The sequence below is a fragment of the Gopherus evgoodei genome, chromosome 1, assembly GCF_007399415.2.
Source record: "Gopherus evgoodei ecotype Sinaloan lineage chromosome 1, rGopEvg1_v1.p, whole genome shotgun sequence".
In the NCBI taxonomy this organism is placed as follows: domain Eukaryota; kingdom Metazoa; phylum Chordata; order Testudines; family Testudinidae; genus Gopherus; species Gopherus evgoodei.
This window is the reverse complement of record NC_044322.1, coordinates 303,786,967-303,807,832: the sequence shown is the minus strand read 5'-3', so window position 1 is coordinate 303,807,832 and position 20,866 is coordinate 303,786,967. Positions and strand designations below refer to the sequence as shown.

Below are 20,866 nucleotides of genomic sequence, written 5' to 3'. Positions count from 1 at the left end.
TAAAACCACAGCTTTCTAGAGGATTTAAGGACCCCTAAAACTATTACACCAAAGTCATTCACTATAATTTTGGCTCATGCTCACCCTTGTTGGATTAGGCATCGTGGCTGGCAGTGAGGGCCCAGTGGAATAAGCATCACCTATCAAATCTCCTTTCTTTCAGCACATTAAGACTTAGGCCTTGTCTAGATAGAGAAATATAATGGCATAGATATTCCACTATAGCTATACCAATATATTTCCCCATATAGCAAGCCCTTAGTGGCAGATGCCTCTTTCCCTTGTTTAGGTTAGCACAGTGGATAAAGCAGCTTGTGATAACAAGGAGGCAACCGATCAGGGGCCTGGGACCAAACAGGAAAGGGAAGGCAGATAGGGCCTGTAATCTGGTGGGGGAAATAAAGTAGTTGCAGGAGGACCCGTTCAAGGGGGCAAGGTAAGCAGCAGAGTGCAGGAAGGTCTCCTTTGCATTTTCAGGAAGGAGGGAATTACAGTAGAAGAGCTTGTCCGGGAACAAAGTGGGGAAGAGTAAGAGGCCAAAATGATATCATTGATTTTATTTAGGAGATCAGAAATGTCCAAGTGTGGGGTCAAAAATAATAATTTCAAGGATTGGAAAAAGGGTCCTGTTGCCAGCCCCAGACCCACCATTTATTTTGAGCACCAGCCACAACTTGGCAGTATGTGTCTCTGCCCGCCTCCCCTCATATACTAAGACAGTTTCTCATGTTGCTAAAAACAGACTATTTCAGGCTCCTATGAAATGCTCAGGATTAAATGGATGACAGATCAGAAGGTGAAACACTTAATGATGGAGCATTCTCGAAGAGAAACTTGATATTTCTGACATACATACAGAGGTGTAAATGATGGAAATTCAGATTCATAAATGCGCATTTCTGCAAAACTTTTCCCTGCACATGAGAATGAAACTGAGGGAAAAAAATGCAACAATCAAAAGTTGTTTTAATCCCTTTGTACACAGTTGTAAAATATTAAATGGCATCTGAAAAGCATGGACAGGCAAATCTTGACCACGTGAAAGTAATATGGTACTTCATGTGTGTCTTGATATCAATCCTGGATGCAATGACTGTAGTAAAGTTGTAGCAAAGCATTATTGATTGAGACAAAATTGACTGGAGTAACTCTCAGTGGAGCAGAGGTAGCCAAGAAAGGATTAAATTACTTGATCTAGTTTTGTTTATCAGGATGGCCAGCAATTAAATCCTAGCTTTTGCCATTCCTTTGTTTGCTACTTTTTGTGAACTGAACACAGAAAGTGGACAGTCATGTTGTGGATGTGAATTTAAAGGGGGGAAAAGATAACACAAAGATTTCAACTTTATGGTAATGCTTGGACAAAGATGATGACTACGTAGTTGGTGTGAGTAGACCAGTGCATGAAGTGAGAGGCCTCCACTTAATCAGCTAGGTCTAATCAAGTTTTTCCACCAGTAAAAAGGTTTACCTTTAGATAAGCTAATTTTTTATAATGAAGGATGGTGTGACAGACCCAGACCAGTAGGGTACAGGAGTCTGGTAGAGGGCAAATATACTGGTCACTGGATGAGTAGTTTTCTGTTCCCTGAGTGACCAGAGCAGGGGCTGCACTAGAGTAATCAGGAACCTGCTAGAACCAAATAAGGCAGACAGGCTGATTAGATCACCTGCAGCCAATCAAGGCAGGCTAATCAGGGCACCTGGGTTTAAAAAGGAGCTCACTTCAGTCAGGCGAGGAGGAGTCAGAGGAGAAGAAGTGTGTGTGAGGAGCTGGGAGCAAGAGGCACAAGGAGCTGAGAGTGAGAGGGTGTGCTGCTGGAGGACTAAGGAGTACAAGCGTTGTCAGACACCAGGAGAAAGGTCCTGTGGTGACAAGAAAGAAGGTGTTTGGAGGCGGCCATGGGGAAGTAGCCCAGGGAGTTGTAGCTGTCATGCAGCTGTTACAAGAGGCTATATAGACAGCTGCAATCCACAGGGCCCTGGGCTGGAACCCGGAGTAAAGGGCGGGCCCGGGTTCCCCCCAAACCTCCCAACTCCTGAACAGACTGTGGAAAAGATCACTGAGGTGAGCAAATCTGCCAATAAGCGCAGGACCCACCAGAGTAGAGGAGGAACTTTGTCTCAGTGGGTATTTTCATCAAACTGGTGCTAACTGTCTTTTTGCACACACATTCGTGTGTTTGTCCCTTGAATAAAAGTGTTTGCAATACCATATGCTGTGATTGGTAACAATTTTACTTTGATCTTGAATCACAAGGCTCAGATAACTGATCTTTTGTGAGGGAACAGGAAAGCTTCTACTAAAGGAAATTTTTGAATTCAGTAGATTTATTGATTACTAGTTTGTCACACCAGGACCCTGATACACATGTGTATGAGAGTAAGGTAATGTTGAACTGAGCTTGCTACTGCTAACTGGACATATTGTACTTTTGCATTTCCTCTGTTAGGAGCTGGACAGAGCCTACTCTAAAAATGTAATTCTTTATTATGTTGTAAATCTAGTTAGTTTTATACCGAAGGGATTTTTTCTATCAAACCCTCTAGTCCCATAACAATATTGGGCAATTGAAATGTAATCCAAAGGCTATAATTAAAAACAAGAGGATTTATTTTTCTGTTTTGATTATTTTCACTATAAGAACTACTTGCTGTATAAGGTTAAATTACAAGTCTCTCTATACCTACAAGAAGTCAGTTTGCTTATAATGACGAGGCTGAGCAATTGTGGGGGAAAGTAAAGATTTATTTATGGAATTACAAAGCTAAATTTTAAAAAAAGGCAAGTATATATAAAAGTGTAGGAATAAAATTAGCTTATCCTCTATCCTTTGAAGGTTTGGGGCATACAATGATGAAGCTACATACATCCTTAACTGTAAACACGTGAGTCGTAACAGTGACTTTATTGGGGCTATTCACATGCTTCTCCGAATCCAGGTCATAGCGAAGAGTTTTTTGTAAAGTTAAAAAGCCTTCACTGTAAGAATTTTTATTTACATTGTCTATTTAAAAGAAGAGCATTCCTGCTAACTAGCATTTTCCCCTAAATCTGAAAACATGAATTTTTGTGCATTTCAAAGAGTTCACCTTGTGCTTCAGACATTCGCCTGAAAAATAACACTTAGAAAAGAGTGTAAGATTCAGGGTATACATATTTATGCTTAATACGCAGTTTTTGTGCAATTTTCTTCTGAAATTCTTTAACGTTTAAGATATTTTACTCTAGTTGGATGAATATAAAAGTTGACTAGATCTGTTTCCTAAGGAAATAAGAGAATTTCCTGAGGAAGTCTCAGACACATGAGTAATTTCTGATATAAAACACAAACATGCTAGCATTTTTATTGCTGTTCATTGACCACTTATGATGCCTTACATTTATAAACTAAGAAAGTAGTTCTCACACAGATGGGGGCATTAAAGGACAAAAAAGGGTGAGAGTTAGTGTTGTTGCGTCCCTCAATGGTCACCCTTGCAGATTTGACTACTCTAAAATTCATACTGTGATCAACTTTTTGCCAAATTCTGCTGTAAGTAATTCACAGTCTTGTTTCCCTTTGTTGTTTTCCAGTGAGAGAACTGTTACTGTAAAGCCACAGCCCTTTGATAAGGTGTAGAATAGAGCATAGGGATCAGGATGTCTTTTGCTTAAGACAAGCACAATGCATGTGGGAGAATTGGAGCAGCACAGAGCAGGGGCTGTTCTGATGCACCCTGTGAAAGGTACAGTGGATATTCTCATTTTGCTGGCTCAGCTCCACTTGCCTCACTGGTGTGGGGTATAGAGTGGCCAGGTGCCTGTTTTTTTACCAGAAAGTCCAGTTGAAAGGGGTACCTGACAGTTTCCTGCCTATGTTGGGTGACTGCAGCTCCCAGCCCCCAGGTGAGTTCCTCCCAATCTGGGGGTGGGCGCGGAGGGAGAGGAAAGAGGAGTGAACTGGGGTGGGCCAGGAGCAGGGCCTCTGGGGGAAGAGACAGTATAGGAGGTTCCAGCACTCCTGCTGGAATGTCTGGCTTTGGCACCCTAGCTCTGGAATGGGATGGCATAGCCCCACCCTCATGTCGCCACCTTTAGAGGAAGGCTAATGCTGTGGTTCGCTCTTAAAGTGCAGGGATAGAAATAGCGACTAGCCTTTGTGTTTCTTACATCTTTTCCCTTACCACCTGCTGGACCTGTACAGAGATATTTACAGTCTAGCCAGTGATTTTTATGTGGAAGGCACCATAATGTGTCACTGAATGGCAGTAATAATATTAGCAGAATTTGAGGTCATAAGTACAAAACTGGGAACAGAATCCCTAGAGCTCTTCCCACAGTTCTTCAGCTTGTCCTGATATTTCTCCTTCTCTTTGTCTGAATCACTAGGGATCAAAGCTAGTGATATCTCAGATGTCATCATATATTTTTAGCCATAGTTAGCAAAGGTAAATGCCTTGAAGTAAAGGACAGAGCAGTATAATTATATTTCCCTCTGAGCTGTCTTAATTTTACTGTTAGACCACATGGCTCAGTATCATGCAGAATTTCATTTACAAATCTATGATTTGTAACTGTTGATTAGCTCTGTTCCCTTTCCTTTAGTTGTGAAATGGCTCCCTCCAGTTCTCAATAACCTTGACATTATAAATCTTTTGCCTTTTTTTTTTAATGTCCAAATGGAACTGTCAAGGTATTTTTATATTAATAGTCAATGTTCTACTTGTTAACAGGTGAATTAGTATTTGAAAAATAAAATCTGAGAACTGTCTGCTGCAGAAATGTGCTGTTCAAGTAAAGGGCACATTTTTTGTAATGAAAGTTCCTATCAGAATAAAAGATCAATTTATATGAGCTTAATACAAGAGTTTCATTAAGAAAAGCAACTCTATCAGCTATACACCACCTTGTTCTGAGAGAAAGTATAGAGTGTGTTACATAGGAACACAAATAGCATGTCTCAGAAGTCTCACTATTTGTAGATTAACAGTTCAAACAGCTGTTCCCAGTGCAGCAACTTCCCACAGGTGTCTGAGAAAGCACGTCCGTCTGTAATGAGGTACAGGAAAAGGAAGAATTCAACATTCCATAGGCCTGACTCTCTTCATACACTAGGCTTACATAGGTGTGGAGTTACTTCTGATTTACTCTGGTGTGCGGTAAATGAGAAGAATCAACGCCTGAATACTCAATCTTTTAATAGACTCATAGACTCTAGGACTGGAAGGGACCTTGAGAGGTCATCGAGTCCAGTCCCCTGCCCTCATGGCAGGACCAAATACTGTCTAGACCATCCCTGATAGACATTTATCTAACCTACTCTTAAATATCTCCAGCGATGGAGATTCCACAACTTCCCTAGGCAATCTATTCCAGTGTTTAACTACCCTGACAGTTAGGAACTTTTTCCTAATGTCTAACCTAAATCTCCCTTGCTGCAGTTTAAGTCCACTGCTTCTTGTTCTACCATTGGAGGCCAAGGTGAACAAGTTTTCTCCCTCCTCCTGATGACACCCTTTTAGATACCTGAAAACTGCTATCAGGTCCCCTCTCAGTCTTCTCTTTTCCAAACTAAACAAACCCAATTCCTTCAGCCTTGCTTCATAGGTCATATTCTCAAGACCTTTAATCATTCTTGTTGCTCTTCTCTGGACCCTCTCCAATTTCTCCACATCTTTCTTGAAATGTGGTGCCCAGAACTGGGCACAATACTCCAGTTGAGGCCTAACCAGCGCAGAGTAAAGCGGAAGAATGACTTCTCGTGTCTTGTTTACAACACACCTGTTAATGCATCCCAGAATCATGTTTGCTTTTTTTGCAACAGTATCACACCGTTCACTCATATTAAGCTTGTGGTCCACTATGACCCCTAGACCTCTTTCTGCAATACTCCTTCCTAGACAGTCTCTTCCCATTCTGTATGTGTGAAACTGATTGTTCCTTCCTAAGTGGAGCACTTTGCATTTATCTTTATTGAACTTCATCCTGTTTACCTCAGACCATTTCTCCAATTTGTCCAGATCATTTTGAATTTTGACCCTGTCCTCCAGAGCAGTTGCAATCCCTCCCAGTTTGGTATCGTCCGCAAACTTAATAAGCGTACTTTCTATGCCAACATCTAAATCGTTGATGAAGATATTGAACAGAACCGGTCCCAAAACAGACCCCTGCGGAACCCCACTTGTTATACCTTTCCAGCAGGATTGGGAGCCATTAACAACTACTCTCTGAGTACGGTTATCCAGCCAGTTATGCACCCACCTTATAGTAGCCCCATCTAAATTGTATTTGTCTAGTTTATCAATAAGGATATCATGCGAGACCGTATCAAATGCCTTACTCAAGTCTAGGTATACCACATCCACCGCTTCTCCCTTATCCACAAGACCCGTTATCCTATCAAAGAAAGCTATCAGTCAATTGAACTCTTAATTGTAGTATGGCTCACCCAAAAAGGAATTGCTATATCTGATCAACACAGTGGTCCAATATCCTGCCTCAGAGTGCTCAGTACCAGATGCTTCAGAGCATAGGCACCAGCTCCATGGATGCTCTGGGGCTGGAGCATCCATGGAGAAAAATTAGTGGGTGCTGAGCATCCACTGGCAGCTCCCCGTGGCCCCGCCCCCCCTGCTCCAGCTCTCCTCCGCCTCCTCCACGAGCGCGCCACCACGTCCTGTTTCTTCCTCTCCCTCCCAGTGCTTGCACCGCAAAACGGCTGTTTCATGGGGCAGGGAGGGAGGGTGAACGTGACGTGCTGGGGGAAGGGGCGGGGATTTGTGGAAGGGATCCAATAGGGGCAGGGAGGGCGGTGGAGTTGGAGTGGGGGCTTTGGGAAAGGAGTTGGAATGGTTTTACAAAAGGTAGATCGTGCCAAACCAACCTGATCTCCTTCTTTGAGAAGGAAACAGATTTTTTAGACAAAGGAAATGCAGTGGATCTAATTTACCTCGATTTCAGTAAGGCATTTCATACGGTTTCACATGGGGAATTGTTAGTTAAATTGGAAAAGATGAGGATCAATATGAAAATTGAAAGGTGGATAAGGAACTGGTTAAAGGGGAGACTACAACTGGTCATACTGAGAGGTGAACTGTCAGGCTGGAAGGAGGTTACTAGTGGAGTTCCTCAGGAACTGGTTTTGGGACCAATCTTATTTAATCTTTTTATTACTGATCTTGGCACAAAAAGCGGAAATGTGCTAATAAAGTTTGCGGATGACACAAAGCTGGGAGGTATTGCTAACACAGAGAAGGACCGGGATATCCTACAGGAAGATCTGGATGACCTTGTAAACTGGAGTAATAGTAATAGGATGAAATTTAATAGTGAAAAATGCAAGGTCATGCATTTTAGTTATAAATTGGGGACACATCAATTGGAAGTAACAGAGGAGGAGAAGGACCTTGGAGTATTGGTTGATCACAGGATGACTATGAGCCGCCAATGTGATATGGCCATTAAAAAAGCTAATGCGGTTTTAGAATGCATCAGGCGAGGTATTTCCAATAAAGATGAGGTGTTAGTACCATTATACAAGGCACTGATGAGACCTCATCTGGAATACTATGTGCAGTTCTGGTCTCCCATGTTTAAGAAGGATGAATTCAAACTGGAACAGGTACAGAGAAGAGCTAGTAGGATGATCCAAGGAATGTAAAACCTGTCTTATGAAAGGAGACTCAAAGAGCTTGGCTTGTTTAGCCTAACCAAAAAAAGGTTGAGGGGAGATATAATTGCTCTTTGTAAATATATCAGAGGGATAAATATCAGGGAGGGAGAGGAATTGTTTAAACTTAGTACTAATGTGGACACAAGAACAAATGGATATAAACTGGACACTAGGAAGTTTAAACTTGAAATTAGATAAAGGTTTCTAACCACTAGAGGAGTGAAATTCTGGAATAGCCTTCCAAGGGGAGTACTGGGGGAAAAAGACATATCTGGCTTCAGGACTAAGCTTGATAAGTTTATGGAGGGGATGGTATGATGAGATAGTCTAATTTTGGCAATTAATGGATCTTTGATTATTAGTAGGTAAATATGCCCAATGGACTGTGATGGGATGTTAGAGGAGGTGGGATCTGAGTTACTACAGAGAATTCTTTTCTGGGTGCTGGCTGGTGAGTCTTGTCCACATGCTCAGGGTTCAACTGATCACCATATTTGGGGTCGGGAAGAAATTTTCCTCCAGGGAAGATTGGCACAGGCCTTGGAGGTTTTTCACCTTCCTTTGCAGCGTGGGGCACGGGTCACTTGCTGGAGGATTCTCTGCACCTTGAGGTCTTTAAACCACAATTTGAGGACTTCAGTAACTCAGACATAGGTTATGGGTTTGTTACAGGAGTGGGTGGGTGAGATTCTGTGGCCTGCATTGTGCAGGAGGTCAGACTAGATGACCATAATGGTCCCTTTTGACCTTAAGTCTATGAATGGGAGCGGGGCCAAAGGCAGGGGGGTGCAAGCACCTATAGGAGCCAGAGAAAGTTGGTGCCTATGTTTCAGACGAAGGTGAAAGGAAACCCTGAATACGCAATTATGAAATAACCTGCCTATGGTGAAGTTTATTCCTAACCTCCATCAATTAGAGATTGGTTTGTGCCCTCAAGTATGGGAGTTTATACACCCTCACTTTTATTTAATCTTATATAATGTAACAGCATGTTCTTATTATTCATACAAGCATCTGGTCTAGCTCTACTTATGAGCTAATCTTGCCTCACTATTTGGCCGGGGGGCGGTGGGAAATGAACTAGATAATCTTGAGGTCCAACCCTACATTTTATGATTTGAGGAATATCTTTTTACAGTGAGCTCCAAAGGCTAACTTTGTGATATGTATAAAAATATTTCCTTTCTGATGTTAAATTGTTGCCTTTCAGTTTCATTGACTATCCCCTTGCATTATGATGGAGATAAACAGGAGTGTTTGATTTTCTTTCTCATAACTAATCATTAATTTGTATACCTTTATCATGTCTCTTCTTATTTGTCTCATCTTTAAACTATATAGTCCCAATCTTTTCAGTCTCTCTTCAAGTGATGAAAGCCTTTCCATACCTATAATCATTTTGTCACATCTCTGGTCCTCTTTGCTTTCTGTTTATATAATTTTTTAGATTGGGTGTCTAGAACTGAACACAATATTCCAGGTGAGAGCATGCTGCTGATTTTATATAGTGCCATTGCAATGTTCACTAATATTTTCTAGCCCATTCTATATACGTCTTACCATTTGGTTTGCTCAGTGTGCATTGGTGGTCAAAAAAGCAGAAGTTTTCATTAAGCTAGCCAGTCTTTTTCCTGAATAAATACAGTTAATTTAGAAACTAGCAATGAGTATAAGTAATTGAAGTGATTCCTGCCACTGTGCATTACTTTGCATTTGTAACACTGAATTTCACTGCCATCGTCTCACCTAGTTGTGTGTAGGCCTCTCTGAAATTCTTCAATGTTTGCTGGTCTTGACTACTCTAAACAAGTTGTCATCGGAACTATTGCAAGTTTTTAACCTGATGGACTAAAGATAGCCAACTACATGACAGTCCTCTACAGGTTGGGCAAGTTATTTGGAAATAGCTGAAAACTGTAATCTTAATAGGGCACAAGGATTATATTTCCACATTGCAAGATGGAAGTTAATTTTAAAAAGACATTCCAGCACATAACATTAATGAATAATAAAGGGGCAGGAGTCTTTATTATAAACCAAGTTTTTCAGAGTATTACAATGAAGCAATTTAAATTTGCACCAAGCTAAGACGTGATACGGCAGTCATCAGCCTAGCTGTTAATATCTTTCTAAATTTTGATTTAATTGTATAAGGTAATTTTCATTTTGGATGGCTTTATTTTTGAGCTCCTCAAAGCAAACAAAATGTATAATTCAAAAACTGACATTTTGCAGACATTAGTTCTTAATGCTTTGGTTGGTATTTTGATACTGAGATAAATTTAACCTGACAAATGTGATTTCACAGGCATTAGTTTTTCATAACTTTTTAGAACAAACTAGACATTGCCAACATCATACAGTAAAATCGTAGCTGTTCCATCAAGGTCCAACTGAAAAAGTAGCAGCTTCAAAGACATCAGTTAAGATATTATACTCATTGGCCCCAATTCTGCAAATAGATATGCTAACAAGGGACCCTTGAGGCTGCACAGAGGCCCACTGATGTCAGTGGACTCCGCACAGGTGTTAGTAGAACCATATCTACTTATAGGATAGGGGCCATTGTCACTATGAACTTTGATATATCAGGAAGTTTTGATGGGAGGGAGGTTTTAATTCTCATTTTCATCCTTAAAATGATCTCTATGAAGGTAAGGTTTTTAAATCTGTTCTTGTGGAGGGAAAAGCTTTACCGCACACGCTCACTCACTCTTTCTGCAGGGACCAGTCAAAACTGCTGTAACCTATGCTTGGCTGCTCACAGAATCCGTCCCAGCAGCCAGTGATCATTGGGAACAGAGGGACACCTACACTTTGTCCTCTTTCTCCTATCTATGGCCCCATCCATTGGGGTGTAACAGAACTGTCCTAGCAGCTCTATGCCATACAATGATTCCTCATACTCAGATATACTCCTAAAGGAGTTGGATCTGTCAAGTGTTTGGTGACTTGCACAAACTGGAGCTTCAAAAGAAACCAGAGAAGGCCCAAGAACAGGTCCCTGTAGTTTGTTAAATATGAGGTATACGCTGGATCTGTACTCTTAGCACAGAAGTGACGGAAATTCTAGCAGAGTTCTAAAGCTATTAAATTGACTCAGACAGCTCATGCCTAGAGCCCTGCAAATCTGCGGATATCCATGGACCATGTCTGCGGATCGGATGGGAATACAAATTTTGTATCCACACAGGTCTCTACTCATGCCTAGTCTTGCTGAGGAAATTCCTATCTATTGATTCCTTTTTCACTGCCGATTGTTATAGCACATCTCTTTGGCTTGTTCACCTGATTTATCAGGTTCCCTCAGGTTTGGTTTTGTTTTTTTATTGCCTGTAGCTATTCCCCACCCACCATATAGCTTTTTATATTAGGAGACAAGAGCTCCGCCCACTTTCAAATGTTGAGCATTGAATGTATTGTGTGCTCTCTCTCATATTCTCTGTCTAGAGGTCTTAAAAGCAGCCCAGTTGCTTTATACTTGGGGCACACAGACACGGCCACTGCCTGAAGAATGTCTTGGTTCAATATCTGACTTGTGTAAGCTTTGTTTGGATATGAATGCTGAGGGATTACATTTTACAAAACTGAAATAAACAGATAAGTCTATTCTGGAGTCTGAGATCTTACTTTTTTCCCCTAGAAGGTGAGCCTATAGAAGCTATAGCCAAGTTTGACTACACTGGAAGATCTGCACGAGAACTCTCCTTCAAAAAAGGAGCCTCCCTGCTTTTATATCATCGAGCATCTGAAGACTGGTGGGAAGGAAGGCATAATGGAATTGATGGCCTAGTACCTCACCAATATATAGTGGTGCAGGATATGTAAGCATGTCTAGTTATATTATATACTTGAGTGATTGCTCCTTGTTGAGAAGAAGCTTGTTGAACTAGCTAGTGGGGTATCTCCCAAATATGAGAGTGCTTTGAAGGCTGTAAAGGGCTTTGAAGGCTCATAAACACCTGGGAGATTTTGCCTCCAAACTGGGCAAGAGGTGACATGAGTGAAGTCAATAAATAAATAGGTCATCAATGAGAGTACAGCAGCTAGAGATGCAATTATATGTCTAGTTTTAATTCTATAAGAGGACAAAAACAGAAGAGCCATGATGCCTGCTGTCCTACGTACCTCACTTCCTGGAAAGTGACTTCTCAATCTATATCTTCCTTTCAGGGATGATACCTTCTCAGATACACTGAGCCAAAAAGCAGACAGTGAAGCCAGCAGTGGACCAATAACTGAGGACAAGTCCTCATCCAAGGATATGAACTCCCCAACTGATTGTCATCCTGACATATATTTAGGAAGGTAAAGTTAACATAGTAACATTTCTGCATTGCTTTGCAGCCATTAGATTGCTTCTGGGCTTATGCAGTGGCAGGATTTCTTCACACACACCTTGTTAAAAATGCTAACTTATCCTATGATTTCTACATTTGTGTAGGCAAAGAAAGAGATCAGAACCACCTCCTTTAAGACGCCCAGGCAGGACCAGTGATGGCCATTGCCCAGTACATCCACCACACACACTCAGCAACTCAGCAGTGGAGCTAGGTTCCCCCAACATGGCAAGTCATTGCAGTCCTCGAGCCCTTCTTCACAATCGCAACCTCAACGCAGACAGCCCCGAAAGACGACGTAGACCTGGGCATGGAAGCCTCACCAACATTAGTAGGCATGATTCACTAAAGAAGACTGATAGTCCTCCAATTAGAAGATCTACATCATCTGGTCAATACCCAGGTTTCAATGACCATAAACCACTGGACCCAGAGTCAATAGCTCAGGTTGGTCTCTTTTCTTTGCCTTGGTGAGGAGCATGGTCAAATAGATGTAAATGAACTTTTGACTTTCACAACACAGAGAGTTTATTTTTTTATTGAAAAGCTGGATCAGAAAAGTATCACACTTAACTTTTTGCCATGAGACCCTAGGACAGAGATGTGTTAAAGACTCATGGGAGAAAGGAGGGCCAATAGGAATAAAAGTTGCAACAGCATTACAGTGAAAATTTTCAGTTGTACTGAAATGAAACTCTGTGCCACTCAGAACATAGGGATAACGTACAGTTACTGTTTCTCAGTTATGTAAACCTGTGTGCTCTGATGGAAGTGGGTTTAGCTGTCATAATTACTGTATGATTTCTGAATCTTGCAGTATGCAAATCTGTGCTCCAGTTGGCTACTAATGTCCTCAGTCACTTGAAAACATAGGAATTTGCATTTCAGAGTCTGTTTTTTTAACATAGTTTTTGTATAAATGTTGAGATTTTTAACTCTTGTAGTTGTGCCTATGGAACATGCTAAGTAAAAGTACAAATAAATCTGAATAAATAGACTGTGCCATCCGTGTATATGTAGGAGAGGTGGCTAGTCTTTTCTCAGCAGCACAGAGGTGAGAGGGATAGAATAGCTGAGACAGATAGCACACTTCAGCAGCACAGAATTAATAACTTGCTTCTTGGTGCTAACTCAGTAATAGCCATATCTAGGGCTAATAAATACTTCTGTCCTACTCAAAGCTCATTTAGTTTAAAATATGGTCATTATGTAAACACTCAACACCCTCAAATTACCATCTGATTACAAGAGCATTTAAAATAATCCTGCACTGACATTTCAAAATGTCATGTAACTTTTGCTTCCAAAGTCTCTGCTGCTTATGAAGTGGGAATCGAGTGTCTCAGTTGTTGTGAATGACTCAGACATCAATTTTCATTGCTCTTATTTCAACAATTTCTAACCTTTTAAATACTAGGTTAAGCTCTGTTACTACTTTACTGCCTGGGAGCTATGCACAACCCTATTTGGCTTTAATTAAATCTGTACACACCTAGACCAATTATTATTTGACAGAGACAGAACTTGAACTTTGACTAAATCATGTAAATGCTGCTATGAACAAGCATGAAACACTTGACAGTTTTTTTTATTTAACTCACTTGTGCCTCACCAACACTGAAAAATTACCACAAAACCAATCTTGGCATGTCCTTTTAACAGATGTATTTTAAGAATAAATCTAAATGTGCAAATCAAACATATGGAAATATGCTCATAATGATCTCACTAAACAGTATCTTGCATGACAACTTCTAACCATGTCTGATATTCTTCTTTGTGTTCCTTAAAATTTAAACTACAAATATGAGGACATTGGGGGGCACATCATCATTTGTATGTTAAAAAAAATCTATTGAATGAACAGGTCATAACAGATATGTAGGGCCCTTTGTTTTCCGTTTTTATTTTAATTTTTCCTGGAAATTTATCGATGTTTATTACCACAACAAAAAACGGTGAAAACCAGTGCAAAAACTATTTTTTTTTCTAAGTAAATATAAGTGTTTGTTTTGGTGGACAGAAAGAGGAAAAAAGTATTCAGTAGATTAATGCTTTGAATTCCGTTATTCAATATGGTTTGCTGCAGAACTCAAAACACAATGCCACCTCTGAATTTAAGAAAACAATATAGCTCTAATCCTCAAATAAAATTTTTCATTTGAATAAACAGTTTACTGTTGTAGACTTAGAACTATTTACATTTAATAATTGGGCCTCACAATTTGCCGTGCGTACACTCAACTTCACCCTTTTTGTATTTTTAAAACTTTTGAATACTTCCTTGTGTACTGAAACATATTCTGATACAGATTTTCATTTTCTTCCCATTTTAGTGTCAGATCTTTAACCATTATTTGCTAACAGCTTGAGATGTGTATGTGGTGGGCGTGAAATTCATCAGTAGGTTCAGATGCGCACGCACTTCAGAGTTTGCATGTGTGTCTGTCTACTATGTGCATCTTCTAGACTAATATATAGTCTTTCTTCAACAGGCAACTTTGCATATACACAGAGACTAATGTATTGAGACACACATCTCATGCAATGTATTGTATTTGCCTAGTAAAACAAGTTATTTTTTATAAATTTGAATGATACAAAAGTAGGGTGAAAATCAGAAAAAAAATGAACACTTTTTTGTAAAGCCTGGGAATTTTGTAGTAAAAATCAGTTTAAACCGAAAACGAAGGGGCTTACATATATGGCAGTTTTCTGCAATAGCGTCAAAAGAAATGATTAGTGTTATTGTGGGCAGGGATTGTACGTAACCTCTCTGGGGGGAGATGTGACAGATATTGCAGCTCCATGCAGTATCTTAAGGGTCCATTGTTTTAAATTAATGGTTTGACTGTTTTCTACACCATCAGAGAGGGCTACTGCAGCTCCTCCAGGAACTAAAATCAGTGGATGATGATTAAGGCAAATCAGCCAGGTTATAAGCCCCGCAGAGAAGTGTCAGCTCCTTGGGAGGCTCACATATATACTTCAAACTAGATTCTCCAGAGACTAACGACAAAGAGAGGACTTTTGGATAAATAGCCTGAGTTTAAACTGACACAGGGTCTGATCCAGCAATTGACAGGACCTTCTGTCCAAGATGGGGCCCCAATCCTACTAGGGCCCTCTGCTAAGCTTTTTGTCTGCTGATGTGAACTTTTATGTTTTCTTTGTAATGCTTTTTACCTTAAGAATAAATATGCTTGCTTAGAAAGAGCTGTGTGATAGCTTATAACTGCTGGCAATTACACTGGTCACAGCCCTTAGAGAGAAAGCAAAGTGCAGGTGCTGGCCTTTTGAGACAGTCTGGCTTACTGGGGATATCACAGCATTGGCAGGGAACTGTGCAACCTTAAAGATCCACCAGTCAGGAGGAAATAATATACAGGTCCCCCCCCACCCAAACGAGGTGATGGCTGGGAACCAGAAGCATAAAATGGGTACCCTTGAAGGGCAATACCGGTGCAGTTGCCCTGAAATTGTGATATAAGCAAGCAGAGCTCACTGCCACAAACATGTTTTAAAAGCTGGAAAGGTGGCCATTGTCTTTCAAGATGTCCCTAATTTTTAATATTAACCACCAACTTCTCTCTCCACCTAACTGAAAGTTATCAAAAGCACAGCTATTTTACCATTTGTCTTGAATTACATCTTTATTTTAAAAGAGAGAGTTATATAGGCCAGGATTTTCAAAGCCAGAGTGGATGTCCAAGTCAGTTTTCCAACTTCAGTTTTACTTTCATTAAAAAAAATCCCTGTGCGAGAGTATTGTTCCTGAATATTTCAGGGTAAGATGAGGAGTATAGCACATAAGCTCTTAGGCTTTACATTTATCTAAATATTGTTGCAAATCAATCAAATATTTGTTCTCTTAATAGTAATTTAACAGCAAGCAGCAGAGTATGTTTTTAATGGCCTAACTGAATTTTGACCCTCTACCATTAAGTTAATTTATGTTCAACCCAAGCTGACATCTTGTTCAGGAAGGCCACTTTTAAACGAGGTTGATGTAAATACATGCAGTGTTGGTGTAGCCATGTTGGTCCCAGGATAATAGAGAGACAAGGTGGTTGAGGTAATATCTTTTACTGGACCAACTTCTCATGTGAGAGAGAAGATTTTGAACCTTCTTTTTCAGCTCTGGGCTGTAAATGGGCTTAACACTGCTTCATAATATTTGTTAGAAATGAATGGATGGTTTATAACTGAAGTCATGCATTTCTCAAACTTCTCCCTCGGCAACTACCCTTTGCATTCAGTATTTAATAACTTGCTGCTCTGTCTCTCTGCTCTGACCAGGATATTGAAGAGACAATGAACACTGCTCTGAATGAACTCCGTGAGTTGGAACGTCAGAGCTCTGCGAAACATGCCCCCGACGTGGTGCTGGATACATTGGAACAAATGAAAAACTCACCTAGCCTGGCCACCTCCACAGAATCACTAAGCCCTCTCCATAGTGTAGTGCTAAGGAGCACTGAGCCTCAAATTCGACGTAGCACTAGTTCTTCCAGTGATACCATGAGTACTTTCAAGCCCATGGTGGCCCCCAGAATGGGAGTGCAGCCAAAACCTCCAGCTCTAAGGCCAAAACCCATTGTTCTTCCAAAAACAAATCCTACCATAGGACCTTCTCCTGCTTCCCAAGGTCCAACAGACAAATCTTGCACAATGTAAAAGGCTAAGCAATCCAGGAGGTGGAGTGTGTTACAAAAAGGAACAGATTAGTGATAGAAGTCAGGGTTCCATAACACTATTAGTTCATGTTTATAACTGGAGATGTTTTGTTTGTCAATGTTTTTGAATGTAATGTCTGAACTAGTATCATTAACATGGGCATTTGTATTTTGTATAGTTTCAATTTTTTAAAAAAAACTGGACAATTGTGTGTCATTTTAAAACACTTGAAAACTTGATGCTGCACCATTTGTAATAAAAGGAACAGATCAGAAATGGCTTCCCACTTTGTACAATATTTCATAGTCTTACTGTAGTTTACTTAATAAGGGATCCTATACAAAGGTAACTTGAAGGAATTCGTAAGTGGATATGGAACCCTTGACCACTACATCACTGGTTCAAATCCCAATCTGGTTAGTAAAAGCTAAAAGTTAGCATCTGAGGGATTAGTCAATGGCCTGTGTGAAGTGTGTATGTAATCTCAATCCATATAAATTAAAATAACACTTCCACAGTTGGCACTAAGTATTTAGCATATTTTTGGTAGTCTTATCAAAGGCCAAGTGCTGAGTAAGTATGGAGACTGAATTAGTCTCTTTCTGACCTCACTCCAGGTCAGAGTTAAAGTATATTGCCTGGATGGTATGAAGTTTCTAATACGCCACTTGTGCTGTACCTTTCTTTTGAAGCTAAAACTTCAGTCCCCAGGACTGTCAGACACTTTTCACAAGCACTAAATTCACTTACAGTTTACAATTCAGTGAACCAAGTAACTGCAGCTATACAGGTCTGGGGATCTTTCTGTAGTGTAATAAAAGATTGAAAGTATCAGTGAACAATAATTCAATAAAACATTCCTTGGACCTTGTTGCACAGTATGTTATTCAAACAATTGGAGCTGCAATAACCACAGTTTCAAGCTGCTGTATCCTCACTAGTTATCCTTCACAGTGCAAACACTGTGCATGGTTTCTCTATGATGCTTACTAAACTATTCTGCTCCTGAGATTTTGGATAACGTCTCTCAATTACACAGGAGGTTGTTAGAACCACAGAAATCTCATTTGCTACTCTCTAGACTAAACCTAAATAAAATTTGCCAGAATCAATTTTAAAAAAAAAAAGTCTATACCTTTCTTGGATCTGGGTGTGAGTGAAGATTTTATCAGCTTTGCTTAGTGCTCCATTATTCAATTTTCTGTTACATGTGAATTAGTTGGACAGCTGTTTTGCACATTAAGCCATTTCTGTAATTATTTTTCAATATTACTTGCCCAATCTATAGGATCATTTATAGCAGGTTTTTAATTTACACAGCCATGCAAACTATTTATAAAGAATACCCCGTTGGCTGTTACCTAAAATACCGTGGCCAAGAAACAATATCAGCTGATGGTCATCTATAAGAATAAAACTGGCTTCAAATAAGAGTTGTCTTTCCTCATAGCATTTGTTACATTAGGATCTTACCATTCTTCCTATGGAGTGTTTTAAGTTGTACCACTCACTATATGGAAACATAACTGGGGAGAGGGAAGAGTTATGTCTTGTAACAAAGATTTGATTAGTGTATTATAGTCTATATAAAGTCATAGAAGCCATGTCCTGTTGTCATTTGGGAATTTATTTATTTCCACTGTGGTGTACTAATTGTAATCACTTGATAAGGAACTCCAAGCCCTGGACAGGACAAATATCCCATAAACTGCATTTGAGAGCAGTGCTGTCAGGGCGATTCATATTGTTGGTGATATTTGCAGCGCAAGGACGGGTCCAAAAAAATCCAAGGAATCTATAAATATGTCTGTTTGGGGGCTACCACATATATAAACTCTTAGCTAGCACAGTGGACTCTTGAGGTGTCAGTCAGTTTAGTCCACTAAGGCTACCACTGTATAAACAGGGTTACAACTTGTCAAATTTATGTTTAATCTTGTATCTCTTGACTGTACCTTGCCGCCTATAGTCCTAAACTCCAGAGCAAGTTTCTGACTGAAGCTAGTCCCCATTAAAGGTTGGCTTTAGTCTATTGGTATGTTCACCTGTCCAGGACCAGAAATTATTTTCAAGTAGTTCCCAAACTTATTAGGATCAATGGAACAAACTGGAATTCCAGCTCTAATTTCCATAACGTTTTTAGTTTAGTAATTTTTTCAATAACAGTGTGGCATAATTGAGATGAATATCTGTATCTTTAAATTATATAGGGAATTTTGTATGTTTAAATAACACTACTGGACTCCATAATGCTTATTATTAGAAATTGTGTAGCAAAAGAAAATAGTAGAAACAGTGCATTTAGTGAATGCATCCACTTAGAGCATTCACACAAGTTAAATGTGTAGTTTGATTGTTATTATAGATCCTTAACGTATAGTAAGTGGATATGTAACAGGAAAGACTGACAACTACAGACCTACTAAGGGGTAACTCCTGCACACTTAATCAAATTGGTATTGTCCTTTACTGTCAGTTTGATAAATTGCAGTACTGGTAGCTTCCTGCTTGTTGACTGTTACCTAATTGTGTCAATGTACATCTGTAGTATGTACATGTGAAAGTGCCTTTAACATTTTAGAGGAGCTTTAGCCTTGCTCTTGTACTGTTGCATTTCCATTGTGTTCACTCTTGCTTGTATACTGTTGCATTTTCATTGCATTCATCCCTGCTCTTGTACAGCCACATTCCCTCCATTTTCAAAAAACAAAAAAATTAAAAATACACAGTTATTGAAGAAAAAATGTACTGTTAATCTGTTGTGACAATGCACTTTTATGTATAGTACTGTACATTTTGGCATGTACCATCACAGGCTTCAGTATACATTCAGGTTTGTTCCCCATAGTGTATCTTTATAATAAAGAAGATAGTTCTGTCTGCATTTGTATAGTCTAATGGTGTGCAATCCTCAGTACAGTTTTATGTATATCCCCAAATGACCTTTTCCTTCTTCGTAATGTGAAATCAAGAGGCTTGAGAGGTTCCCCCCCACCATTTCCCACTAGTTTTATCAACCCCATTAGTCTTCCCAATTTCCATTTTGCCCCCCTTCCCCTTAGTGGCCTTTCCAGATGAAATCTTACTGTGAGACTAGGTGACCAGATCAGAGGCACCTGCATGGGCCTTCATAAAGCCCTACTTTACCTCCATAAACATCCGCTGACTTTTTACCCTTCCCTAAAACTTACCGCTGTGGCTTCGTGCCAGCTGCCAACACCAAGCCTCATTCTAAGATCAGCTGTCTGGAAGCTACAATACTTGTTCTCCTTCACTAAGAGGCTGAAAACCTCAAACTGGAATAGAAGTGGCGATTAGGGGCGAGATGGAGCTCAATCTGGGTTACCCCCGAGCAAGCGCTGTCAGTTGTGCCGAAGGCCATATGTTCATTTTATAATTGGCTTAAGCAGAAACCGCTGAAATATCTCATCTCTTATTTGGAAGCTGTGGTTACACTCACATTAGTTTACGAGAAACACAGTCAATGTTTTATCCACAAACCACGCATGCAGTTGGCTTTAGATTTTTCTGTCAGCCTCTCTCTATGGGTCAGAGGACTCTTACTCAAATAGACCTTCCTGAGGAATGGCCTATTTTTAATCTGGGAGATGTTACCCTGCCAAGCTCTTTCTGACCTACTTTATCTTCCTACCTCTTCCAGGGCTTTGTGGAAGCGTGAACACACAGAGCACCCAAGCTGAAATCCTGCTTAAAAACAAGTCAGCAGCAATCAGAAGGCCCGGAATTGTCTTTTCCCTGGCTGTAGCACTCGAGCTGTAATATGGCAGGGGAGAATCACTTAATAGGCTACAGCAACAGGTAGCACTCCCAGGAGTTCTCTTCCCATCTTCCAATGTTCAGAGGATGCCAATCAACAGGAATTAAGCATCTGTGGCTGATGCTTTATGCAGTAGTAGGCTTACCCATCAGCCCATTTTGCGAGCCTTTGCATTCCACTGACCATACCTACCTTATGTATTTCTACTCATCCCTTACTACACAAAAGTAAAGATTCAACCAGGCAGAGCAACGTCATACTTTACTCAAGGTCTTTATACTCCACAGCAAGCATGACCTAAATTCTGTAGCAAAACCCCATGCTACAGGGACTGGGGATTGTGCAGCAGTTTCAGATCAATTTTATGTTGACATTTTTTATTAAAATCACTAATGCAATCACTATAATATCCCTAT

General features: G+C 40.1%; 1 protein-coding gene across 2 annotated transcripts in view; it reads left to right on the top strand.

The window, feature by feature from the left end:
* SRGAP1 (SLIT-ROBO Rho GTPase activating protein 1) overlaps positions 1 to 19,552 on the top strand; it is a 263,498-nt gene extending 243,946 nt beyond the window's left edge. Inside the window, exons 19-22 of one of the 2 annotated variants that reach the window (XM_030548849.1) lie at positions 11,302 to 11,479; positions 11,829 to 11,963; positions 12,100 to 12,442; positions 16,295 to 19,552. In XM_030548849.1, the coding sequence (XP_030404709.1) occupies positions 11,302 to 11,479; positions 11,829 to 11,963; positions 12,100 to 12,442; positions 16,295 to 16,672 (1,034 nt within the window). In that variant the 3' untranslated portion in view covers positions 16,673 to 19,552. Of the gene's footprint in view, positions 1 to 11,298; positions 11,480 to 11,828; positions 11,964 to 12,099; positions 12,443 to 16,294 lie in introns of both variants that reach the window. The other variant, XM_030548848.1, reaches the window with a different exon arrangement.
* Positions 19,553 to 20,866: the final 1,314 nt, after the last annotated feature.